This window comes from Barbatula barbatula (genome assembly GCF_947034865.1).
Source record: "Barbatula barbatula genome assembly, chromosome: 22".
NCBI classification, from domain to species: domain Eukaryota; kingdom Metazoa; phylum Chordata; class Actinopteri; order Cypriniformes; family Nemacheilidae; genus Barbatula; species Barbatula barbatula.
In genome coordinates, this window is record NC_136785.1 from 3,372,976 (window position 1) to 3,398,664 (window position 25,689).

The 25,689-nt window shown below is 39.3% G+C and overlaps 1 protein-coding gene across 1 annotated transcript in view; it reads right to left on the reverse strand.

Annotated features, from left to right (window-relative positions):
• Positions 1-23,344, reverse strand: part of hcn1 (hyperpolarization activated cyclic nucleotide-gated potassium channel 1) — a gene marked incomplete at its 3' end in the record, with an annotated part of 63,916 nt that extends 40,572 nt beyond the window's left edge. The window contains exons 1-2 of the mRNA XM_079485963.1: positions 22,736-23,344; positions 15,237-15,660 (exon numbers count right to left, since the gene is read on the reverse strand). Coding sequence (XP_079342089.1) covers positions 15,237-15,660; positions 22,736-23,091 — 780 coding nt within the window. The 5' untranslated portion in view covers positions 23,092-23,344. The remainder of the gene's footprint in view (positions 1-15,236; positions 15,661-22,735) is intronic.
• Between the last annotated feature and the right edge of the window lie 2,345 nt (positions 23,345-25,689).

A 25,689-nucleotide genomic window follows, 5' to 3' on the forward strand; every position in this document is an offset into this window, starting at 1 on the left:
CAAATATAAAACTAAAATTGTTGTATAACAAACATATCACCTTGCATCTTCATATTTTGTGATTTTGTCATTATTGTTTGTTGGTTTTGCAAATATCTAACCAATAAAAAGGCTTAAAAATGCTTGTTAACTTGAACAGCACAGTATTTAATCATTTGAAAAATACATTGTTTTTCAATTTTCTGAGACAATAGCAAAAAACCTAATGTTTCACATGATTTCTGATTATTGATCATCTTCCACACATCAGACACATTCTTTGACTCTATATTAAGTTTAGTATTTTTTTTTGATGATTTAGTTATTGCAAACTATAGTGAAATTCATACTGTTTCGCAATATTTAAATGTTTTCGAGTTGTGCAGCCCTATTGACAGTGAATCAGATGGACACACATCATTCTTCAATATTTTATACGTTAGTTTTTCAATTTTCCTTTAAGCCACGGCAGGGAAGAAATCTTTCCTTTGTAACAATAGTCATTATTTCATTACATACCATAAAAGTCAGAATACTCTAATTTTCAATCTGAATTATTTCTTAATCTGTTTTTCAACCTCTGCCTCTCAGAACGTATGTTATATTTAGTGTTTCGAAAAATCTCAAAGTGTTTGTGCCACAGATACGAATGTCACTTCAAATCACTTGGCTTGTGGAGGAGAGGTTTGCTGTTACTCGCACTATCACCTGGCAGATGATAAAAAAGTTGACAAAATTCCAGACTTGCATAGTCACTAGAATATCGGTAACCACCAAGGAAGGTCATGACAACATTTTTCGAAGAGGAAAAAATCTAAGTCCTTACTATTATGCGTCCCGTTTTATTTATATTGTGTAGGAACACAAAACATTTTGAGGGGTGTAAAACACATTATATGTCTGGTGTCATAGCACAAGTAGTGATGTGGAACAGAAATGAAGAACGATTTCTCTTCATCTCTACATGTCCTAAGTGGCGCATCTTCCCTGAATGCGGCAGTTCATGAGGGCCGGGCCGGTCTGGGCTGCTATGGGTCTATTTTAGTCTCCGAAGCGTGATAACCTCAACTCTTCTGCTCTTTTAATCTCAGCTGTGCCACAATGAGGCCTTGAACGAGGCACATGGATCTCAAGAAGGAACTGCTTCTCTGTCTTTTCTTTACTGTCACAGCCGTCAATCATTTAAAACACTTTCTGTGACCTTAAAGGTAACAGGATCAACGTATTTCCAATCTGTTTGACATCGTCTCAGAGTGCAACATAATATTCAATGAGGAAAAATCTAAGTATGGAAATAAACACGGTACCGATACCATGCGAACTGACTGATAAGAAGGCACATGGCCCTTGTAACATTAGAAAGTTACATTGCGTTATTTTAACGTCAGCCTTGTGTGGGACGCTTTTAAAACAAACATTGAAACCTATCACGCCCAAGGCTTCACGTTTCAATGCTAAACAGAACTTATTTATGGTCCGAGGGCAAAGTCAATCGATTCCTCGATGTAACTCGAGAACAAAGAACAAAACACAGACACAGACAACACAGACTGATGGCTTCAATCGAAAACAGCGTTTCTCTGATACCAACCACACAAGCTGGCATGGTTTCTCATTAACGCCACAGTCACCCACACCAATGATAACAGACGCTGTTTTATGAACATATTCTTTACAATTTAATGCCCTGTCTTTATTGCAATTCTGGAGACCAAGATGCAGTCCATAGATTCTGTTTAAAGGGAACTCAGGGTATAGAGAGATGTACGGGTTTAGGTTGCAACCATATGACGTTGACGTCACAGATTTTGACAAAAAAAATTGCGGCATCCTAGTAAAAAATGTTTTTCAGAGTTTATTAATACTATGACTGTTTTTTAATTTCACATATATAAATTCAACTCCATTGTTAATATATCAAGCCATGCATCTCTCTATACCCAAGGTTCCTTTTAAGACACGGTATTTATTGCGTTTTTAGGGATCTTATCAGTTCATTTGTTACGTGTAACATTAAACTCTGTAGATCTTGTACGTGCTTTCTTCTGTCATTGATGTGTCATTCTGTACGTCCTCAATATGAACAATAAGAGCCATTAAAAATGCAGTTACGGGAAAGCTGAATCGATTGAACTCTTTCATATACTTCAGGTCCATTGCTGTTGCCACAATGAAGCACATGAAGTATTTATCTGTCAATACTTACATGTATCCGCAACATTTCTTTACAAGACAAAATATAAGGATATGTACAGTGGCTTCGCTCTGTTTAATGAAATGGCCGCATTCCCAGAGTCCGCCTGCCTCTGACATGTCCATATTTCCTTAAAAGGAGCCATTTGCATTCACGGAGAGAAAGAGACAGCGTATGAAAGAGACACTAACTGCCCATCTGGCAACAAGGCTACAATAGCCACAACCTAGAAAGCCACCAAAAGCCCATCCAATGTCCCTAATTATAGAGCCTAAATTACCAGAGTTAAATTATTGATCAAGGCCACAGTTAATGGTTGTGTCATATAGTTGATCTCCCATGATTCAAATGCCAAACTCCTGATCCAGACAGCATCACTCAGCACGTCTGACACAAATGAACATCCCTGTGTGGGGTGAGATGGGAAAACTACAAAGTGGACGCCAACGCAGACTTTGAAAACCAATGGCTTCGGGCAAGTAGAGCGGATCTGTGGGAATATGTGGATCTATATAGCTGGGGATAAAACAGGAAGCATAGGGCAATTTGACATGAGTGTAACCATTTATATGCATATTGGTAGGTGACCAATAAACCGTAAATGTGTCCGATGGTGTGACAGCAAAGATAAAAAAGATAAACAATGCAAGATAGATCTGCCTTATGCTATGTTATATTATAAATATAAATAATATTAAATTATATATTATTAACAGTTTTTTCCTCCAAATTTTAGCTGTCACACCATAGGACACATGTACGGATTATAGGCCTACCCACTTAAATGTTCTTTGTAAAACAATAACTTGCTTACATTACAAGACATGCCAGTCAGTACAGACATTGTTTTTTCATTTTTATGGATTTGCAAATGTGAAAAATACAAATGTTGCCACAAAAGAGCGACCATTTCCAACATACGCATGACATTTATATGACAAGCTGTTTGTCTGTCAATTTGTTTTTCATTTTCTTATGCTTAAAAGTAGAAAAACATGTGTGTATGCATTGCATTGACATTATGGGGTATCTAACATAATACAATAATAGTCACAACATATAGGCTGAATTCACATATTTGCACACATTCAGATTTGATAGTTCAAAGTGGAACAGCTGTGAGATTCGAGTAACTGTCTAATGTTTCACCGATGTGTCTGTCACTAACAGATTTAAAAGAGATCTTTCATCGCTCTATGATTGTGTTATGGGGAAGACTGCCCTGAAAGCGCTATAAAAAGCATTCGAGGCTGACGCTGCTGTCTGATGTCTTTGTATAATCAAGATTCGTGAAACTTTCTTTTGTTCGAGCAATGCAAAAACATCTGGTCTCAAAGGTTGCCAACAAAGTAACAGACATTTTCATTAGTCAAATCTTAGGATGGGTGGTTAGTACTTAACTAATCCAAAGGGAGTTTCAAAGAAAGAAGAAGCTACTTCATTAACCCCCTGACACTGTCTCTAATGTGAGGGACCATATTTAGCAATGCCAGCTTATTCATTCTATTGAAGCAGCCCGCTGCCAACAGAGAAAAGCAGACACACATACACGCTGTACTGTTCAAATGACAGATTGGTCTCGGTGTAATACCAGCAGAGAGTCTAAAAGCACATCGATTTAAAAAATGGCTGACATCTTTCTCCCTCTCTCTTGCTCTTTCTCTCTCTCTCTATCTCCTGTCATTGGGGCAGTACTGTACCAACTTCTTGTGTTTTAGTAGGAGTCCTGCAATGTGTCTTAAAATCTAAAATGCAGTTATAACAAAACATGAACAATTGGCACTTGAATTGGCACAATAACTGTTAGTTCAGTTTTTTCTCTTTTCTGCAAATTATAAAAAAGAAATGGAAAGACACGTTTGTAATAACGTTATTCCAAATGTGCAAACAATAAAGTGAAGATGCCGATTTTGAAGACAGCATATTTCATTTCAATTCAATTCAATTCTATATAGCGCTTTTCACAATGTGCATTGTTCCACAGCAGCTTTACAGGGGAAAATAGTAACCGAAAATCACAAAAAAGGTACAACACAGTACATGGTGTTTTATATAATGAGTTTAATTATTCTAGTTAATAATATCTAATAAAAGCAGTCTCCCGGTCGTTTATTTAGCATAAGATCAAAATGAACTTTTTCGATTGAATAATGATAATGAAATATTATAAATAATGCAAGATTAACTCTTTCAAAAGGAAAAACAGACAAACTAATAATATATTATCAGCCCCTGATGTGTTTCCATACGAATCAAATCATCACGGATTAAAAGAAAACCCATGCCCTACATGTGTTGACACTACATATTCAGTTTTTTCATTATCTTAATAAAATTCTATTCAATCTTTCAATTGATTGATTTATTGATAAATATATTACACGCTATGCATTCCTTAAGAAACAAAAAATATATTAGAAAATACTGGAAAAAGTATACTAAATAATACATTTCATATATCGGAAGCAAGTGCTCATAATTTTCAGTACATGAAAAGCAGCAATTCCTTATGCATTATTCAACATTCAATATATTTACAATAACAATTGACTAAATCGAAAGCTAATATCTAGGAAAACATCCTTGCATAAAGGATATCCGGAAATAGTTTCCTCAAATGTTAAAAAAGATTGGCCGCTCTTGTTGTGGAAACTAGTGTAGCACCGGAGCCAATCTGGTGTGAAACAAGAAGTCTGTTCTGTGGAGGGAGGAGAGAAAATCCATCCATTGCACTTTCTTTCACAGCCCGAGATCAGCTGTAGATCTATAATAGGAACGAATGGGGGAACGTGGAAATCCTGGTCCATTCACCCCACCGGCTGAGGACAATGTGTATCAGTGCCAAAGAGAACAACGCAAGGTGGAATGAGACTGCGAGAGAGAGGATGAGAGGCGAGGGGGAGGAGGGAGATGTAGTGATGGCTACAGGGTTTGCACATTCTCAAGAGCATTTTCCTCTATGTCAGTTCATTAGTCTAGGAACAGTCTAGTGTGCCGAGTCCATTTTTGAAGGTCATCTGCCAAATGACTAAATGAAATATAGAGATGAGAACAGATAGCGGAAAAAGAGGGAGGTTAGAGAGACTCCACAGTAATTTGGCAATATCTGTGCTGAGACTGCAGTCTGGTTGGATTAGGAAATACTAGTGTGAGAGAGAGAGACAGAGAGAGAGGGTGAGGAGTCAAAAAATCAGCTGAACATCCACAACACCGGCTAAACAGGTAAATACAGGACAAAAGTCTCCATCTCCTCTTTATTTGGAGTCCGGAAACAATTGAGATTTTTTTTTTCTAAAGGTACTGACTGCTATGAAAAATCCTGCGACTGAAGGGTTCTCATGACATTTGCTTCGGTTAACGGTTCTTGAGCACCTGCGTTCTTCCGCCGATGCAGACGGACCGCCGTAATAAAATATTCAGAGCTTTTCCTGCATATTTAACTGAATCAACAGCGCCACAACAAAACAAATGATGCTTTGAGCATTCAGTCCCAGACGTCACTTATCAAGTGACAAATAAACAACATGTATTTCTATGCTGTGACTGATTTGAATCAGTCGAAATTGTGAGTTTTCAACATTAAAATACAACAGAATACCAAAAATAGTATTAGTAGCAAAAAATACTAAGAGAACTTTGTTGTCAAGGAACTTGAAGTATTCTTGTTTATTTGCGATTATGTTCCCCGCTGTAGTTGATCATTTTAGAGCAAAAGGAGAACTGAGCTGCAAATAATTCGTACAAATTCCCAAGATCTGTACGTTCACTTCTGGACGACACACGCGCGGTTGCGCCATGCAAGACAAACACACAAACATGAAAGAGCGAATAAAGAGGCTTAATTTCTCCAGAGAGTGTAAGACTTCATAAATGGGAATTTGAATTTTCAACCCTCTTTCTCTGCAGATGCATTTGTCTCTCTCTCCATCTTGTTTTTCTGCATTACTTAACATGTTTTGGTTTTACTGCAGCGTCTGTGTTTGAAATATTGCAGAGTTTTAGGGCTTACACCTGCCACGAACATTTATAAGCGTTACTTCCCTCTGGGCATTTTCTTAGGTTACCGTCTACGTCATCATACAATTATCATCCCTATGGGGCATCACAATCAAATATCCACGTGATGGAGTCAGCTCCACGAGCTATGAAAGTTTGCCGATGTATAATTCCTCTTTCCCCCATTGTGACATCAAAGGATATGAGTGAATTCTCATTGACAATTGTATCGGTTTTCACATGTAGGACAATGAAAGGCACCAGTGCTGTTTCCTGGCAGAATGTCATCCCTCTGCCCATTCCACTAAACCACACGACTACAGCGAACATCGGCATCCCTTTAATTCTTAAAATGAATATCAGTTCAAATCGGTACAAATTACAGACTTGTTTTCTACTTACGTCTGTAGTAATATTGGGTAAAAACTAATCGGTGACAAATGTGAATCATTCCTTTGCATCCAAAAACAAGCCTCAGCACATTATCTCCACAGCCCGTGTAGTAACAGCCCATTTAAGCTGTAATGTATCAACCATCGCCCTGTGACATCAGCCTTCATCTCAGACACAACCAATGTGATTCTGTTCATAAATCGGCATCGATGTTGACAATTCGAGGCTCAAAATGTGTGAAAGAAATAAAGAGTAAATACACAAACAATACACAACTTAATTTGCACTGACATACATTTTGTGTTAGCTGCATTAACTAATGTTATTAACCATCATAAACAAATGGAACCGAAAAATCACAGCGATCTCAGGTAGAAAGTGCCACATGTCTCAGGAATAAAATCATAAGTGTATCATCCCACTGTGTCCGCAAACACCAGAACAACTCCATCTGTATTAGTCACACAGTGTCCTGTTGCCTAACATTTCACGATACTGTAGTGTATTTTACTGATGTAGTTCCTCCTGTGGCCTAAAGGGGGTAGAGCTTGGAAAATCTGGCTTTTGGATGATTCAGCATTTTCCATAACAGATTCTTTCGGGTGGTGGAGGATGACTAAAGACCTAAACCCCAGCAGGCTGTTCATCTGAAGGAAATAAAACTCAGTTGGTACTTTTAAAATGTCAAAGAATAAAGACGAATCACATTTTTGGAGCCATATTTTGTGGCATGAGAAAAATAAAGCATCCATGTTTAAAAAGAGGCAAACACGGATCAAAAGAGGCATTTTCACAAGTGAAAGAAATCCTGCGACTCCATCTATAGGTGACAAATCATCCGTTATTGGATCAGCTCCTACAATTTTTGCATTTAGACGGTTTCATCTTAACAACATAAACAAACGTTACCCCAACTTAACTTCCGGTACACATTCACAAACAAAAGAGTGCCAGAAACCATGAAGAACCGTTACTTGGCTAAACTTGTCTCTCCATTATTTTGAATGTAGACTGCGATATCAAGCTCAAAGATGTCAATGAAGCATTCGTTTTCTTTAAATTTGTCCAAACTACAGGACAACAAATTGTTTATTTAATAAAATGAACATACAACAAAATTCAATAAATCGTTTAATACAATCAGTTTCCGATAAAATAATAATATAAATGAATATTAAATTAAATAGAAATAGAAACACAGACCGGAAGTCAACTGGGGGTCAGGTGTGCGCCCGCGTTTGATGAAACGGTCTATGGGCTTTAAAAAACAACCTACAAGATTATCTTTAAATTTAATGAAGCAGCTGTGTGATAATTTGGTTCTGGCCTGTTATGACAGGAGGCTTATTCAGCATCAGTATATCTCAGCATCCCCTGTTGTCCTTTGGGGAGCTGGGCATTTGGTGCCCACGGGCAAGAGGAAAAGAACAGCTAGTTCTTGTTTATTCTCTTGCGATCTTCAGTGCTGCTGTTTGCCTGTTCTTCTGTATAGCCGAGCGGGGGCAAGTTTTGGGCGAAGATCAATTGTTAATTGAGAGGAAGAGTAGAGAAATTGCATTAGCATGCCCGGACAAAGTGAGCGTCTTGAGAAAACGAATTAAGCAAAGACGTGGAAGTTTAAAGAGCACAAAACAAACCTAGCCAATGGAATATATATTCTCTAAATACTGCTGCTAATCTAAGAACAGCTTCTACTGATATAATCCTCATCATAGGATTTGAATCGGAAATATTTATATGCAATGTTACTCATCGGTTTCCGAAAGCACTGTATACCCCCCCCCACACACAGGAACAATTCAAATGAAAGCCACAGACTTTGAGACAATTGACAAATACATTATGGGTTATTTATTTGCAAAATCCAGTGACAAACATGAAGAGTGCCTATATGATGTATGACACCAAAAATGTAAATCCTAAAATATGGAGATACGTGGTTTCGGAAATCAGTGACTTGTGATATTTGGGTATTCATTGTATAAACGTATGAATCTCATGAAAACCGTCCAGTGTCATATTTTGCCATAAAATGCAATAAAAAAATCAATCATATATTGCATTCGAATGAACGTGTTTAAAAAAACTAAAAATGTTGTTACACAAGTGGCGCAAAAATGACTAAAACTACAAATATGTATTTATCTTTTGTATTTAGGGAAAGAGAGGTCAAACATGATGACACTTTGCAATAAGGCTGGATATTTTAACATGAATTAATGCATTAGCTAACAATTAAAATACTCATCAATTGATCTTAGTTAATGTCAATTTCAGCATTTACAAAACATTTTTAAAAGCAAATGTTAACTGTTGACATTAGTTAATGCACCGTGAACTAAAATGAACTAACATGAAAGATAAAAAAATTGAAATACCCGATTGCTTAATACAGTTATCAATAGAAAAGCTTTTTTTTAAATGTTACCAAGTAGCATTGTCTAAACTAACTGACAAATAAAATACCACGGTAATAAACCAGCAAATCATATTGTTTTATAATGAATCATTTCAGGCTCACACTGTTACAGGCTCCTTACGATTAACACACACTTCCTGTTAAAGAGATCCAGCGCATCCCAACACTCAGTCACACACACTTTCCGCGTGATGAGAGCTTTTAGTCTGCTAACTTGGAAGGCAGACAGCTTACACACACACACACACTCGAGGAAACACATGAGTGGCTCAGGAGGATACATGCAGCTCAAGAGCAAGTGGACGTCAACAGAAACAATCCACTTTTACCTTCCATTTGCATGTATGAAATCCATCCCGGCTCAATGCATGCCACTTTAAGACTGTCTTAGAGAGAGAGAGTTTAAAAATAATGTGTCTGAAGTCACATGGATTACATCTGACCTTCTATTGGCTCTCCAGAAAAGTTTGTGAATTTATAACCCTAAAAAAAGCATGAAGCATCACATCCTAATTTTCATATCCTCCCTTGGGTCTTTCCTCCTGGGTCCTGATTTCCATTTGGTATATTATACACCTTCCCATGCTCCAACAGCATAAAACACAATCTCACCCTACATTTGGTCCTTGTAAAGATCACTCGTAACTACACCAGCATACGTACGATAAAACGAGTTAACCACTGCTTTCATGCCAGCTTTAATCCCTCACAGCACATCGACACACTCCCAAAGAAAAGTATGACACAATATAAAGCCCATCAGAAGAAAATTGCTACACATAAACTTTGATGTGAAAGCAAGCTGATTCAGCACATTTCTCCTGCGGGAGAAGCCGCGGTAGCAGCTGAGCTGCTCTGGTCTTACGTCTTGAAGGTCTCGCAGAGGAGGCAAACACTTCTTATCCTCACCTGACATTACTTTCCTAACCCCACAGAGCCCCAAGACACCTGTGAACCTGGCACGGGCGGGAGATGAGTCATTAGAAACAGGCACAGGTGCTTCGAAAACACACACACAGGTGGACAACAAAGAGAACAACACAAGACCCGAACACACAGGAACCGGGATGTAGTCGCTTTTCAGGAGCAACATTTACTCTGGGATTTGGTGACCTTTTGTTTTAGAAAGGCCAGTATTGACCTGTCACAAGTGACATTTGAATACAGTGTGTATTTGATGGGCAAGAAAACAGTGGCACATCGCATACTTGTCCGTCTAGACGAGTTAACAATTAAATGACTTTTATAGGCTTGATACAGTTTAAAGGGATAGTTCACCCAAAATGTTTATAATGTCATGAATTACTCAACATCAGGTTGGTCTAAAACTGTATATATTTCTTTGTTATGATCAACACAAAGAAAGATATTTGGAAGAATGTTTTCTGGGGAACCATTGACTACCAAGGTTGTCAAAGGTACTCCTGAACTCTTTGCCTTCCTAAATTCTTAAAAATTGAAAGTGCTTTTGTTTGATTTTACAAACCGAGGTACAAATATTATTTTCTGTGGTTTCTGAAGGCTTGTAATTGATTCCATTGGTTATATTTATCTAGAATTTACCAGTATTATAAATGCAAAAGACAACCACAGCTGAAGAACAAAACCTTAACTCAAAGGAAGTAATCTTAGGAAAGTAATATCTCTTTTAAAATTAGTAGTGTCTCCGTTCAAGGATGAAACCCATGTTAAATGCCACAAAGGTATCTTTGGGATTATTTCTGACCTAAAAGCCCTGCAATGATAATGGGGCTTGTTGAATGACCTTGCCTCCAGACTAGTTTACTAACACTGCCGTCATTAAACACCATCCCGGCGGCGCTCCTTCCTCTCTGAGTGAGCTCAGTACGCAGGTCAGATTTTCCTCTTTTAGATCGATTTACCAGCTCACTGATGAATCATTCTGCCTTTAAGACATTCTTAAAGAGACAGCGTCGTCTTAATGATGCTCAGCCACGTGACCTGCTTAGTTTCAGTGAATGTGGTTCCGTTGGGAAAATCTCACATAAAAATGCAGATAACACCTGTCTATGATGATATATCATTTATCAATCTGTTTAGTAATATTTTGCATTTTTACTCAAATTTCACTGGTTTTAATCCAGGTGACTTTTGGTTGATAATACCTGCACAAGGCTTTGGAAGGTAACAGCTGCGTACCTCACACACACTGTACACACACCAGGCTTCGACAGCACAGACATGAGCACCAGTTTTCAGAGCAAATGGACAGATGTGACCCTCATTGACTTGGGGATTCGAGTGTTTACACGACCAGAACCTCCACCATGCCCTCACCCTATAGCTTTCCATTTTGTTTCTTTCCTAAAATCACACAGATCCAATCTCTCCCTTTTTCTTTCATTTCAATAAATCACCCAAATAATACGCGTGTCCCTCTTCGTTCCATTAAAAGAGTCTGTAAAGAGCATTTCAGGGACTAAAGGTAAACCAAGAACAATGAAAGGAGAAGAATGTTTTCACAATGTTATTTAACAGCGCAATACACGGTCGGATGATTTTTAACGGTTTTATTGAAGGTTGAATGGTTTTTCAATGGCTGATGCTAAAAGAGCACAAAACACAAAATTCCTAAATTTAAGTTTACATCATTTCTGTATATCATATTTCATATTCCAAACGCAGGGTTCTGCTCCATTCTCATGCCTTTGGTTGATCCTATTTACTACATAATTTTATCACTATACTAAACAAAATGTCTGAACCTTGAGTCTCTGGCCACATCTAAGCCAAGCACAGACCTTGAAAAACAGCAAAGACTAATTCTGCTTACTGCATTTTTAAAGCACACCAGAAACAGATTCTGTACAGAGACATCATGATGGTACAATGAATTAAACAGAGTCTGTGACCATGACTCGCTTGTATGTGATTCTGCATACATATTTACTTACAACTCGACCTCCCCCAAATCTAGTGTAGAGAGACTGGAAGTGACAGACAGGAAGTAAAATGGGAAAATGATGTGATAGAGCAGGTTAGATGAAAAGCTTGATAGAAATTCTAGGTGATGAAATAGGCAAATAAGGTTTATTATACATAAGTTAGACAGAGAGAGAGAGAGAGAAAGAGAGAGAGAGAGAGAGAGAGAGAGAGGGGGGTACAATACAAATGCATATGAGCAATCCTACAAAATCTACATTTAACCCAAGCGATACCATGCAGCATGTCTGCTCTGCAGTGGCCTCCTGATTCACGCTCGGCTTTTCATTAAAGCCCATTTAGTCCTGCACCATGACACGCTGCAGCAGCACATCCACGCGCTAACTGCGACACAGCTGTGTTTTGAGCTCATCACTGTATTGTGACTTCATTCAACATGGCGGTAAATCCACAGAGGCCTGTATGGTGCTGTATATAGCACACATACCAGCTCAAGGCGGGAGATAAGCCCACGCCTGGAGTCGGACAGAGAAACCCAGGAATCTATGTTCGCCGTGAACGCGTGCCAAGAGCGCAACCTCAGGTCTGGAATAAACACAGGTTCATCCACGACAAACAAAACATCTGAATGTTCAAGCTGACTGCGTGTGGAAAACTATGTGGTGATATTATGCAACATTATATGCAACATTAATATTTAACTGTGTGAAAACAGCATTGTAATATTATCTACAAAGTAAGAAGTAAAATCAGAATAGAAGATGAAACAGCACAGCAGTGAAAGAGAGCGAGAGGGAGAGAGAGAGACATGGCTGACAGTCATTACCCAGGATGCATCAGTGTGGTGTCAGATAGGGGAAATGGTGTGTGTAATGTGGATGCTTCTGGAGATGCTGTAAATAAGTGCTTGGTAAAGGCTCAGAGCAGGTTTAATCTGGAGGTCTGGATTACTGCTTTAAATAGAGAATTTTTGAGAAATGTATTTCATTAGTTGCACTTATTTGAAGAACTTTCTAAATAACTTTCTTAATAAACACAAGTCACACACTGGTGCACAATAAAACCAAAAGACCCTATGAAGGCCCTGTAAAAGTCCTTATATTGAGGGACCAGAAACCCCATATATCTTATGTGCAAAATACGCAATTCAGTTTTTTGTATTGAAACCCAAATTAAATTGGCCCTAGTACACAAACAAACCAGGATTATGGAATGTTACTGTAATACGGTCCTGAAATATCATTTTGACTTGTATGCAACCAATATGCATCCACCTACAATATCAACCAACAAGAAAATCTAACAACCCTAAAGCAACACACTATTTAGAAAGCCTCATCAACACCCTGACAACCCCTCAAAACTGACCAATCACAATCATTTCGTACACCTAAATATTTTTGGACCACGATGTCTTCATACTCTGTTTATGGTGCCCTCTGTGTGCGATACGCACAAACTAAAATCTTAGTAGAGTTTCTGTCTTTGTCAATACAACTGCAGCAGAGTACAATAGTAATAAATCAAGCCTGATTACTGTCGCCTCCATTCGTTCGCTTTACTCCTCCTAAGAGGTACATTTGTATTTCAATTAGGACTGATCAGAAAAGCCAGATTGACCTCCTCACAAGACTCCTCTGCACTGACTTGGGTGGCCGCCAGCTGAATGGAGAGATGTACTTGCTTTAAGAGCTTAATGACACACAGGGAATCAAAACAAGCGCTCTGTTCAAAACCCTACCGAGTGCCGTCTAAGCCCAACGCAGAAATCTACATACAACACAAAATAGAAGCTTGTGTGTTATTGATTTGTCCAGAATCTGTCCGTTTTTAATTAGACCGAGCCATTTTTAATTGATGTATTTAATCGATATTTTGGAATCGAATGACTGTATAGACATTTCTCTGCCCGATGTTTTGTCGCCAATAACTCACACTCTCCACGAAAGACGCATGCAATGCTGGTTTATAATTTGGCCGAAATGTGGTATTTTATAAGGTAGCATAACTACTTTTGGAGACTTTGCATTAGGAACTCAACCGAATAGTTCACCTACATATGAAAACTCTCCGTTATCTTAGGCTATCACATGGCTAAGCTTCATGAAGCACAAACATCCATGATTAGGTAATCCAATGTTAATAAGTGTCTTTTGAAGTAAAACAGTTTGTGAGAAAAATTATTCATATTTGAAGCCTATTTAGCGATCAATACACTACACAACCATAGCAACATACAGATCCAAAGATGTGGAAAATTCAAACATGGCGGCACATTGTTATTGTTGAACGTTCGTGTGTCTCATCACAAATAACGCAAATTATGCCCACTAGTCACAAGACATGCATGCACCAATGAGATTCAATGTTATCGTGGCACCATATTCGGTATTACTTTAATAATAGATGAATTTAATTTAATTTAGATAATTGAATCTTCATCATGTTGAATGACGTAAAATGCTGTACATTCCTGGTGGCTAATGTGTCCAGTTAAATATTAGGGGTAAAAAACATTTCACTGTACCTTTGAAGGTACACAACAGGCATACAATAATGATCCCAAAAAGGTTCAGCATTTTATTATGTTTTGTGTACCTGTAAAGGTACAATAAACGAAAAACGAACCTCCGGCGACAAAAAAGGTACAAATTTTAACCATTGTACCAACTGACAGTGCACTTTTAAATGGCACATACTCAGATAACCCTTTGGACTTTTCATCAATCATCTAAATTGGCTTCACTTACGTACACTAGCTGTCATTTATTATACCATTGCCTAACAATAATAATAAGTCGGAGGATGAAGCATGTAATATTTTTCATGAAAGTGATCTCAAAGTGTTTTCAAAGCTATTTGTGAAACCGTCCATTCGGGTGTGGACCAAATGCTTTATTTGAAGATTAATGCTTTCGAGTTTTGCTCGGGGTGTCTCGACGGAGGTTGGAGAAACGCACTGTCGCATAAATACTCAGGCAGTTAATAGTTTTGCTCAGCTGCACTCGCCACGTTGAAGAGGTTGTTCCTCCTAGTCTGATACAGCTCTCGAGGTGTCGCTGAGGGCTAAGTGGCACCCATGCTTACCTTAACCTCAAAATAAGTCTCTCCACATCTAAAGAGCACGCGTCAGAGGTCTCAGAGAGGTCTCGTTCTGCAGAACAACACCTGAGCTCACAGCACCCAGGGTAGATTGCATCTTACACACTGAAACGCTTACAATGTCAGATAGCATCTCCTCCTGTTCGTGTCAAAGTGGGCTTCATATTCTACGCTAACAAATTCTAGATGTGTTACTCGAGGCCATCTGCGTCCCTCACAGATTCACACGCATGCACGCCGTCCCCTTACCTCCTCCCACTGGTGGATGTATCTGATGAGGCGTGAAAGCCTCAGAAGGCGGAGCAAGCTGAGGATTTTGGTGAACCGTACGATACGGAGCGCCCGGGCTGTCTTGTACACCTCCGAATCGAAGCCTTTCTCCACTATTAGAAAGATATAATCCACCGGGATGGAGGACAGGAAGTCTACCACGAACCAGCTCTTCAGATAGTTCATCTTAATGATTTTTGGGTCCAGGATTATCTCAGAGCTCTCCTCGTTCACAATCCCCGTCCGGAAGTTCATGACCAGGTCCACCAGGAAGATGGTGTCTGATGCCACGTTGAAGATGAGCCAGCTGGTGGTGGTTTGCTCCGAAAAGAAGGTTATTCCCACAGGAATGATAATTAGATTCCCCATCATCATGATGAGCATTATCAAGTCCCAGTAGAACCTGTGGAGAAGACAAACAGTGGTATGTTAAAAAGTATGCAAAAATGCTTGTGATTTCATGCCTCACTAAAAAAGGAAAGAAATATGTGCCATTTTCTCTCTCCAAAATACATATATACATATTTACTTTTTAGGGCAAATACTTTGGAGCACAATATTTGGTTATTCAGGTCAACTTAAGGTGCGCTTCACGTGATCTGTTTCACTACATTGAAATTAAGCGCACTGAATTTATGTTATAAAATAAGTAAGGGATAATCGACAGCTAGCCATTAAAGGATTATGTGGGCATGGAGGCAAAGAACCCCCCAGTGCAAGTAAACCATGACAGAATCAAATTTTTTGGGTGAACCATCTCTAACCATCACAACAAAAGCACACTCTCTCCAATTCATATCCTATTCCTGACAGTAAAGATGCTAGCGTCCCCTGCAATGATGTAATGTAGCAAGACTAGAAAGATTATATTCCTGCTCTTTTCTGCTGGAACGCCCTCATTCCGAGGCCCTCTGATATTTGTTGCGTTTCTCTGGGTGCTGTCTAACAGACTTCCCTTAGCCATCAGTACAGCTCGTGCCCGCAGTGCACACAATGCGCTACAGCTCATTTCCCTGTCGCTGTTGATATCACCTCCAACACTTCCTGCCGGCCTGTCGTTCCATGACAGCCGGCGCTACCCAGCGCTTTGCTCTCTCTGGATGAGGAGGTAAAGAGGCACAGGACAGAAAATGAAAGGGTGAGATTGTAACGCGAAAGGGTTCCCAGCGCATAGGTGAGATGCTGTGTGTTTACAAGCATGTGCGCGACACTCCGCTTTGCTTGTGCAATACGCGGAAAGCTAATTAAAGGTACAGGCTGTAATTGCTGAAACAGCACCATCCGAACCCTCAGGAATAAGCTTGTGTTTGAAAACATATGAAGGGAGTCACCACAGAGGTATATAGAAGGATGGCCAACGTTTGAAGGCGTTTGTTGATTTAGTACCAAAGGTGGCCTGGTGGGTACAACAGCGTTTTTGTAGCTCAATTGGCAGAGCGTTGCGTTAGCTGCATAAAGATAGCGGGTTTGTTTCCATTGAACACACATTATCAATAAAATCTATCTTAAACCGCTTTGGATGTAAACGTCTGCCAAATGCGTAAATGTAATTTTATGTAAATGTTCATCACAATTACGACAAAAATGGTTTTCTTAATCTCACACATTAGCATTTTCTCTGCCACCCTGCTGTCTAGTTATTGATATTAATATCAGCCAATTGTAAACCCCATTTTAGTCTTCCCCAGTTTGAGCTTCGGTTATCCGTCTAAATAATAAAACGCCTACACACCTCCATCAGAAACGCTAGAAAAAATATTATTTATTAATTGGTGATCATTGTCTGCTGACAGTTTTTACATTCTCCCCCTTCTCCAGACCACCACACTCGTGTGAGAGAGATTTTCATCTTGGCAGGAGATGCAGTCCAAAGCTCCTACAGCGAATAGAATCCCATTTTGATTTCAAACCTTCAGTATTATGTAACAATACACCTTCTGTTATTCAGAAATGCAAATAATTGATGAATATGTAATTGTTTTAATGAAAAGAATAATGCATTTTATCTTTTTTTGACCATTTGTCATTATTATTTGCTTTGAAAAACTATTCAAAACATCATTGATGCTAATTTCTTCTGACTGGAAATGCTGTTGAAATCCCCCCGTCTTTCTAAACAGCAGAATCACCCCTAGGCTGTTTTCATATCTACTCGAGAAGATGAAGTTTGGAGAAGTAACCAAGTGTCAGTCAAGACTCCATTTTCATGTCAAGCTGTGTTTTTCTGCCTTGGTAGATCAGTCATGTCTTTGAAATGGCTACAGACTCTTCTGCCCTGCACTGCTTTGCTTCAATGTAGGACACGGGTTAAATACTTCTATTATCCTTTAAAAGTGCTCATTTATTGTCTGAAAACAAGCCAAAGCAAACAACAACCGAAGTAATTAGTTAATACTGGCATGTTGGTGTTATTACTCATACCACCTAATGTGAAAACTCTTCCTCAGCACAAAGTGAAAAATAACCACTTGCTAATGACTGGAGTGAACAAACATGAGTCAGCTTTCTGAACAATAAACCCGTCTGATAGCAGCCCAGCAGAGATTTCCGCAACGCTGAAATTTTCGAAGATCAGAGTAAACGCGTGCGAAGCGCAATTGCATTACTGTTGCTCCCTTGTCTGGTGATGACCGAAGCCAGACATATTTTGACGGGCGCCGGGCTGGCCTAGGCAACCACACAAATGTCCTGATAACGGCATGTATCCGTGAACTAAAATAGATGCTTTCAGGAATCATATCTCATGCTAAAACCCCTGGCTGGACCTCCAGTATGACCGATGCATTTGCCTGTAATGGACGCCTGCAAATGAAAAAAGCTATCGGCCTTGCTTTATAAATATCTACGATCCGGTTTCAAATATTGTCCTGCTCATTGTCGTAATCGGGCTTCTTTGGATAATAATATCCACGTTTGCTATCTTTACTTCTGTGAGGTGTCTTAACGATAATGAAATTTGGTTTTAACATTGTTAGTAGGAAGTGTATTCTGTATATAACTTATATAACCATGTATTGTAAGTAGCGTGACAGTCCTTCAAATAGTTCAGCTTTTTCACTTTTTTACATTTATTTACATTTACGTACTTGGTAGAAACTTTGAATTCAAGCAATATTTTTTTTTGTTTTTTCAGTACCAAATGTGTTCCCTAAAATATTGAAACCATGATCTTTTTTTAGTAAGCACACCGCTTACTATGGTTTAAAACAACATTGTACTATCTCGCACCAGAAGATTCAATGGATGGTATGGAGTGAATCAAATCATTATGTTCATGGAAAAATAACAACATACGCTTAACAATAATAAACAAAATAGTGAACTGTTCCTTTAAATTAGGATCTGCTCTTAGGTTCCCCAAAACTGTTTACAGTATCTTTTGCATTATGACTGGCATGACTCACAGACATTTGTATTAAAAGAGACTTGACAGGCCGACTTGCTTTTGTAAATGTCGCCTTGACAACCGAATGACAGACAGGCTGTATTGTCAGAGGTGGGATGGTTGCCATGTGACCATCTGTCCCACTGCTGAAAACTAAAGAAAAGCATAGATGATGTGCCCTCAACACAAGGGTTATATGCTCCGATGTTATTTTATGTTTCTATTTACTGCTGTTACAGCTTTACCACAAGGTTTCACATTGAGGCGTTTTAACCATTACATGAGACACAGATCGCTTTCAAGATGCTGTGGGCACAAATCGTGTAGTCTTCTGCATTGTATGTGAGAGAAAAAAACTGAGCTGGGCTATTTAGAGAGTACCAAGGGGCATCTATTTAGAAAAAGTGAGACACGTCACACGCTCACAAAGACCTTCATTAGACTTTGAGAGAAATCTTCGAGACAACCCTCCAAAAAGCAACAGCAAAAAGCATTAATAATGCAAGGCAAACTTGCATGCCCCTAAAAATAGAGGTTAATCTGGGTTTAGAAATCAGAGGCCCGCTTGATAGGGAGAAGGAATCTGCTCACACACAAATCCCACTTTTCCACAACCTGTGTGATTAATTTATAAGCTCGAGATTTGACCCAAGCTCATCTGTTACCTGATAAATACTGCTGCTACTAAAAAAACATGAAGGCACTTTGAAAGTCTGGGACGTAAGCCACTTATAAAGATGTAGAATTTCTGTCCTGCGATGACGTTTCATGATCAGGCCATTTATGATCCGGCCAAAGGCTGTTTTCTAAATAATAGTGAAAGCAAGAGACGGGTGACATGCAATATAGAGGACGGATTAAAAAAAACATAGGACGACTCACGCTTGACAAAACCGATGACAAAGGGCTCAGGCCACATCAACTCAAGCATGAGCCCTTTCTGAAAACAATGAATAATGAATCTAACTAACCTCCTATTAATCTTTAAACACTCCATTGAGATATCACTCCATATTAAGTTTCATTGACGCTTCGGAACCAACACAGCACATGAAAGATGGTGTCACGTGATGTTGATGGTTTCGATGTTGTCGAACTTCGAGGGCCAAAGTGGAAGTAACAATTTTCAACTAAATTAGCTAATTATTAAGAAAATAGCGTGGTGAAAAAATGTACAAAAGAGCAGCGCTGTGTGGGAGAGAGAAAAGTGCAATGTGAATAAAGAAATATAATAAACCTTGCTAAACACAACTGGTGTGCCAAAGGTGTAGAACATGGTCCACGGTTTTGAGCATGTTAGGAAAGAAAGATCTCCTTGACTTTCTCTTTTCCTGTTGTGTCTTCCTGTCCTTCATCTCCCTCTCTGTTTCTTCCGTTTTCACCTGCTTTCTCTTTTTCTCTCTTTGATCTAAAGCCCATTTGACAAGGTTTAACAAAAGCTCAAAGTCAGTACCACCGGCAAAGCTAAAAACTGTTAGGAAGCTGTTAGTCATTCTCTGCAATCATTTAAACAAAGCCTGGTCGCCTTTAACCTGGTCACAGATCATAAACTGTTTTCTGCAACAGAATCTGTGTTGCGGTGGAGTTTATGCGTTATATAATCATTACAAAAAACCATCCACCAATCAAACGTGTAATCACGCAGGTAGCCCCACCCCAAACTCTGCTTCAAGCTAATCTACCAAAGAATTTAATTTGCATATTAATGTTGCCGATTGTAACATACAAACACATCACCCTAAAATATTGACATCTCTAAATCACACCTTAAATAAGTTGTGTATCGACCCTACGACCGTTAAGCAGCCGTGTCCTTCGTGCATTATGACAGAAAGGTCAATCATGTTACATCACAGCTTTCAGAGCGTTGTTAAGCTCATTCAGTGTGTGTTGGACATCTAATCCGATCTCACCTTCTCTCATCCCTGCTGCTCTGATGCTGAAAGGGCTTTACACAAACTGCTCTGATCTGTTGGATGGGTGTTGCAGTCGAATGCTTAAAGATGTGGGCTGGAATCTATAAAGCTCTAGGTTCAAAACAAGAGATGAACAATGAACTCACTAATGGTCCTAAGAGCAAGACACTTAACCTCAGATTGCTGGAGGGGTTTTCCCTATAATAAGTGTACTGTGAGTAGTGTTGACTAAAAACATCAACAAAATGTCAAATAGGAGCCATGGCAATTCAATTCAAGCAAAGCAAACCAGTGGTATGGAGTTCTTTCAGTAATGGAGTGAACTCTTTGCTCGTGTTGTATTTGAGGTATTCCAGGGTATATGAGACTTTGTAGAATATGCTCAGGTCATAGGTATTTCAACTTTATTAATATTATCCTAATTATTATATCAAATTATACAGCATCGTGATGGAATTAAAGAGCTGTTGTTTTTTAAAACACAACACACCCTTATGTTCATTAAACATTGATTATAATACAGTTAAATAAAGAGAAACTATGATCTACTATGATAATCACTATATATATATATATATATATATATATATATATACACATTATTTTACTGATGATACTGAGAAATATGATAATGTACTGCACAGTACAAATAGTTAACCCTTGCCTGTTACTTTCTTACTGACTTTGCGTGTGGAATGCATTATCTCAGGTGTTGTGTTAAGTATACACATCTGCCAAAAGTACATCAAGTACATCGAATAAATAAACCAGTAAGACAGGTGGGGGACGAGGTAATGACACTGTACGGGATAGTGTTTCGGGCATTCATGTAAAACAAGGGACTGCTTTTCAGCACCTTGGAGAGCGGCGCGTTACGCGGGCCAGATGTGAAGTGAAACTAATGTTTGCAAAGAAGTCTGCCGTGCAGCGCTCGTGAGGAGTTGCCAGGGCAAAACGAGCACGTGAGGTGCATCGTCACCTATCCGCGCTCACGCAGGAAAAGAGGGAGAGAGGGAGAGGAGAGAGAGAGAGAGAGAGAGAGAGAGAGAGAGAGAGAGAGAGAGAGAGAGAGAGAGAGAACACGAATGGCCAAGACATGTAAACATTCCAGTAGCCTACTTTAAGGCTTTAAAGAACTGGGAATGGAAATGAAAGATGGCCATATGCCAATATATGTATCTTATGTATTTTTATGTTACAATTTTAGTCATTCGTTTATATACGAATCTACAAGCTAAATTTGACCAAAATACGCGATCTGAATTGGATACAAATTTAGCGAATATCTTCATCTTTCGTTGTTTTTAGTCACTATCTATCTATCTATCTATCTATCTATCTATCTATCTATCTATCTATCTATATTACGCAATGAGAAACAAACCCAAGTGCACCAATCAACTCCCATTGATGCACAACTCTGGTTATTATATTGGTTATGTGTTTCATATTAACCACTCCTAAATGACAATATGAAAATGTAAAGCCTCATAGCACCAAAGTCGATATCTGTAGTAGTATAATCTCAAATGATGTATTCAGTCATTGCTCCATCTTGAGCAACCTGAAAAATTCTGGGTTCGACATTCTCCTTCATTCACCTGACTAACGCGATTAGCGTTAAACTGCTTTAGAGACACTATACCAGCGCTCAAATTGGCATGGGTTGTTACACGGTGAGCCACGCAGGATCATACAGTACCACGAGATAAAAACAATAGAATAATCCGTATGCTTCTGCCACAGTGCTCACTGTCTGGATTTCGGCATTTGTGATGCTGTAGCCAACCCTCATTAATTCTTACAACAGACACTGACAGCTATGTGTTTACAATGCCAAACAGTGGTGCATAGACCACCACCACCATAAATCTTACACAACGCCAGAATTTCCAATGATGGCAGGTCTTACACGTCCGGTGATGTGTGCTGTGCCGTTTATTCACCAAAATGACATTCACCCCACAAGAACCAAGGGCATTGCGTGTTTTTAAGCTCTGCTTCCCCGAAACGCCACGGAAAACGATAGAATAAGCACCTCTGAAGCATCTGAAATGGATGGACGTTTTGACAGCACAAGATGAGCCCATTTTATCGTGGCGAGCGAGCGGGCGTGTTGCGGACCTGAGTGTGCGTGACGGCATGCGCCTGGGAAGGTGACTTTCCACACTCCTTACCTAAAATCACTATAAGGGTGAATGATCCAATATCCAGCCGTCTGGACCCTCTCCTGCTCCTTCTCCACCGCTTTCTGACTCCCGAACATCCGCAATGAGAACTTATTCACCCCGGGCTGCATCATCGCTCCAAATTGCCGCTGCATAAACCCGGCTTGCCTAGCCGCAGCATCCATATCGTCAAAACCGACCATGGTTTCTTCACGGTCCCCCTTGACACCCACGGAGTTGCCGTGGTCTTTCATGTTCTGGCTGCCCATGCTGTTCTTCAGGATCGAGTCTTGCCTTTGGAACACATTATTCCCATCCGCTTTCTCCTCCTTGTTGCTTGAGAATGAATTGGATTTGGCTTCCATGGTGGTTTCAAAACGTGCTGTCTCCGGGTGCGGAGCACAGGCTACGCGTAAAACTCGATAAGAGCAGCTGGCGTTTCCTCTGTTTCATTTGACGTCTCTCGAACCACCGCTGCCTCCTGTGCGAGTGCTGCTGCACAACTGAGAGAGACGGAGTTGTGATGAACCCGACGCGACCAGGTTTCTTGGGTTGCTGCCATCTACTGTCGGGATTGAGCCGGGCCGCCGTCCGTGTGGCTCCCTGCTTGTCGCGGACAGTCGAACGCGCGCGTCATTTCCATAATGCTTTGCATGGGTATGGTTCAAGACTCTAGGGGTGCACAAGCAATGCAATTTTAACATGACGTTGCTGATGCAAATAATGCCTGTCTAAAACATTTGGGAGTGGCATGTTTGCATTTATATTGTGGGAATATTGAAAATGTAATCTTATAGAGACTAAAATGCATGCTGTATAGCTTGTTATGTATCCTAATATGATTCGGGGAGGGATTACAGTTTTTGTGCATATCATAGGCTTACTATTAGCACATAAAGTACAAAAAAATTGTATTTCATCATATGCCAATGTTTAAATTGGGATAGTTCAGTATATTTAATAGGGCGAATACACATATTGTGAGTCCCTGTTTTTCCTGGATAAAAAGCACAATGATGTTTAATATTACAAAACCATTTTAATGCTTGATAAGCATTCCTTACGACAATACATTCCACATATTAAAAAAAGTTCCTGGAGACAAAACTTGTTTGTGGCTTTTTTTATTCAGATTATTTGCATGGGTTTAAAGTCCCAGTGAAATAAAAAATTACAATTCCTATTTGTTCATCAAATCCTGCAGTGTTTATTGTATATAGCTTACCAATGTGGGTCATTCTCTTTTTAAAATGTATGTGCCCTCATAATCTTCAGTTAAAATCTGAAAATGCACGTCCGTCCTCTACTATCCCTTTAAAATGTATGTTAGACGGCTTGGGCGGCGCATCCATTAACTCCTCCCCATCAGCTGTTAGTCTGCTCTGAGTTCTATTTCAAGATGCAACGGCTGTTTTTATACATCAAATCGCAGTGAAAAACAAGGCGTCAGAATAGGGTTGGTTAAAAATGGTCGCAAAATTCCGTTCACAGGGACTTTAAAGGGAAGTTTTGCCCTGCTCAATATGGCGGCGATGTTGACTGGTTCAATGTGGCGTATGTATATGGTTGCACCTCTAAAAAAACAAATTCTGGACCTGTCCCGCTATGTATTTAACATTTCTTTAAAAATGTTGACGTATTAACTTGACTTAGATTTCTACTATAAAATGACTTCACAGTCATACAGCCCAGCATTTAAATGGCATGAATCTCCACACTATAATCATATTATATAATTCATATAATATAAGACTACAATTATACTTTTCAATATTCATATAGTAGGCGGCCTGCTGAACTGTAGGCGTATTCAAAATCTAATATGATCACATTATTTAAACTATGAGAGAACAGCTCCCTATTAACACATTAGTCTTGAACTGATAGTTTTCCCAGAATAAAACTTCAGAGTGCCTCTGCAGGTTATTTGTAAGAAAGTGTACTTTATGCGGCATGCAAACAATATGGTAAATTAGTGTCCATCTCACAAAATGCTCATAAGAATATTGAAATGGTGTTTTATTAACAAGGTTCGGGAGGAGCATGTGTAGATAATTAACTCGACTGGCTTTCGATAAACAATCACACCAATCATCCTTACAGCCTAGTAGTCAAGTCAACTCACCTCCATTCTCCCTTTTTATCTCAGCACCAGGGGGTATTGATCCGGGTCCGGGCACACACAAAGCCCGGGGTCCTCTCCCGGTCAAGGGGCAGGTGCTCCGCGTTCGAGAAGGATACCGAGCTGGTAGCCCTCGCCCCGGCACAGCACGCCAAACACACATACTATGTGCCCCAGTTCATTATCTGCAAGGCAAACTCATAAACAAAGTGATTTATCTGTTCCAAAGAAGATCCCCTTTCTGGGCATTTACAATAAAACCCGACTGCAAAAATTGAGCCTTGTTGCGGTGTTGAAAAGTTTGATGATGAAATCTAGACCAAGTCCACCTGCAAACGTTACCCTGTGGCCTAAACAGAATATTTCCCTAATTCACACAATGACTTTAAAAGTTAACGTAGCCTTTCCAAATACAAACATAAAACTCCAATTCATTCAGTACGTGCCAAAACAGTGACTCTCGAAGAGACTTTTCATACAAGTACAATAAAATCTAAATGCTACTATGGTTCTTTGAAGAAGATCCATACTTTTACAGTACAATTTACAAATGCAGACAGAGATTTTCTAAAGGGCCGCAAGAAGCAATTAATCCAGTAAAGTGAGTAGCCTTGTGTATTAGGAAAAACACAGTGTGTTGTATACTTTATACTATTAATTTAAATCATTAAGTCTTGTTTCCTGGGCACAGATGGTGGTAAACTACATTAACAAAAATGATGATTCACCACTAAAAAAGATGTGTGCAGGAAACCAACAATCAAAAAGCTTTTCATATCCAGTACAGAATATTTGGCTTTGAGGTCATTATATAAAGCTCTCAAAGTTTTACAAATTACAT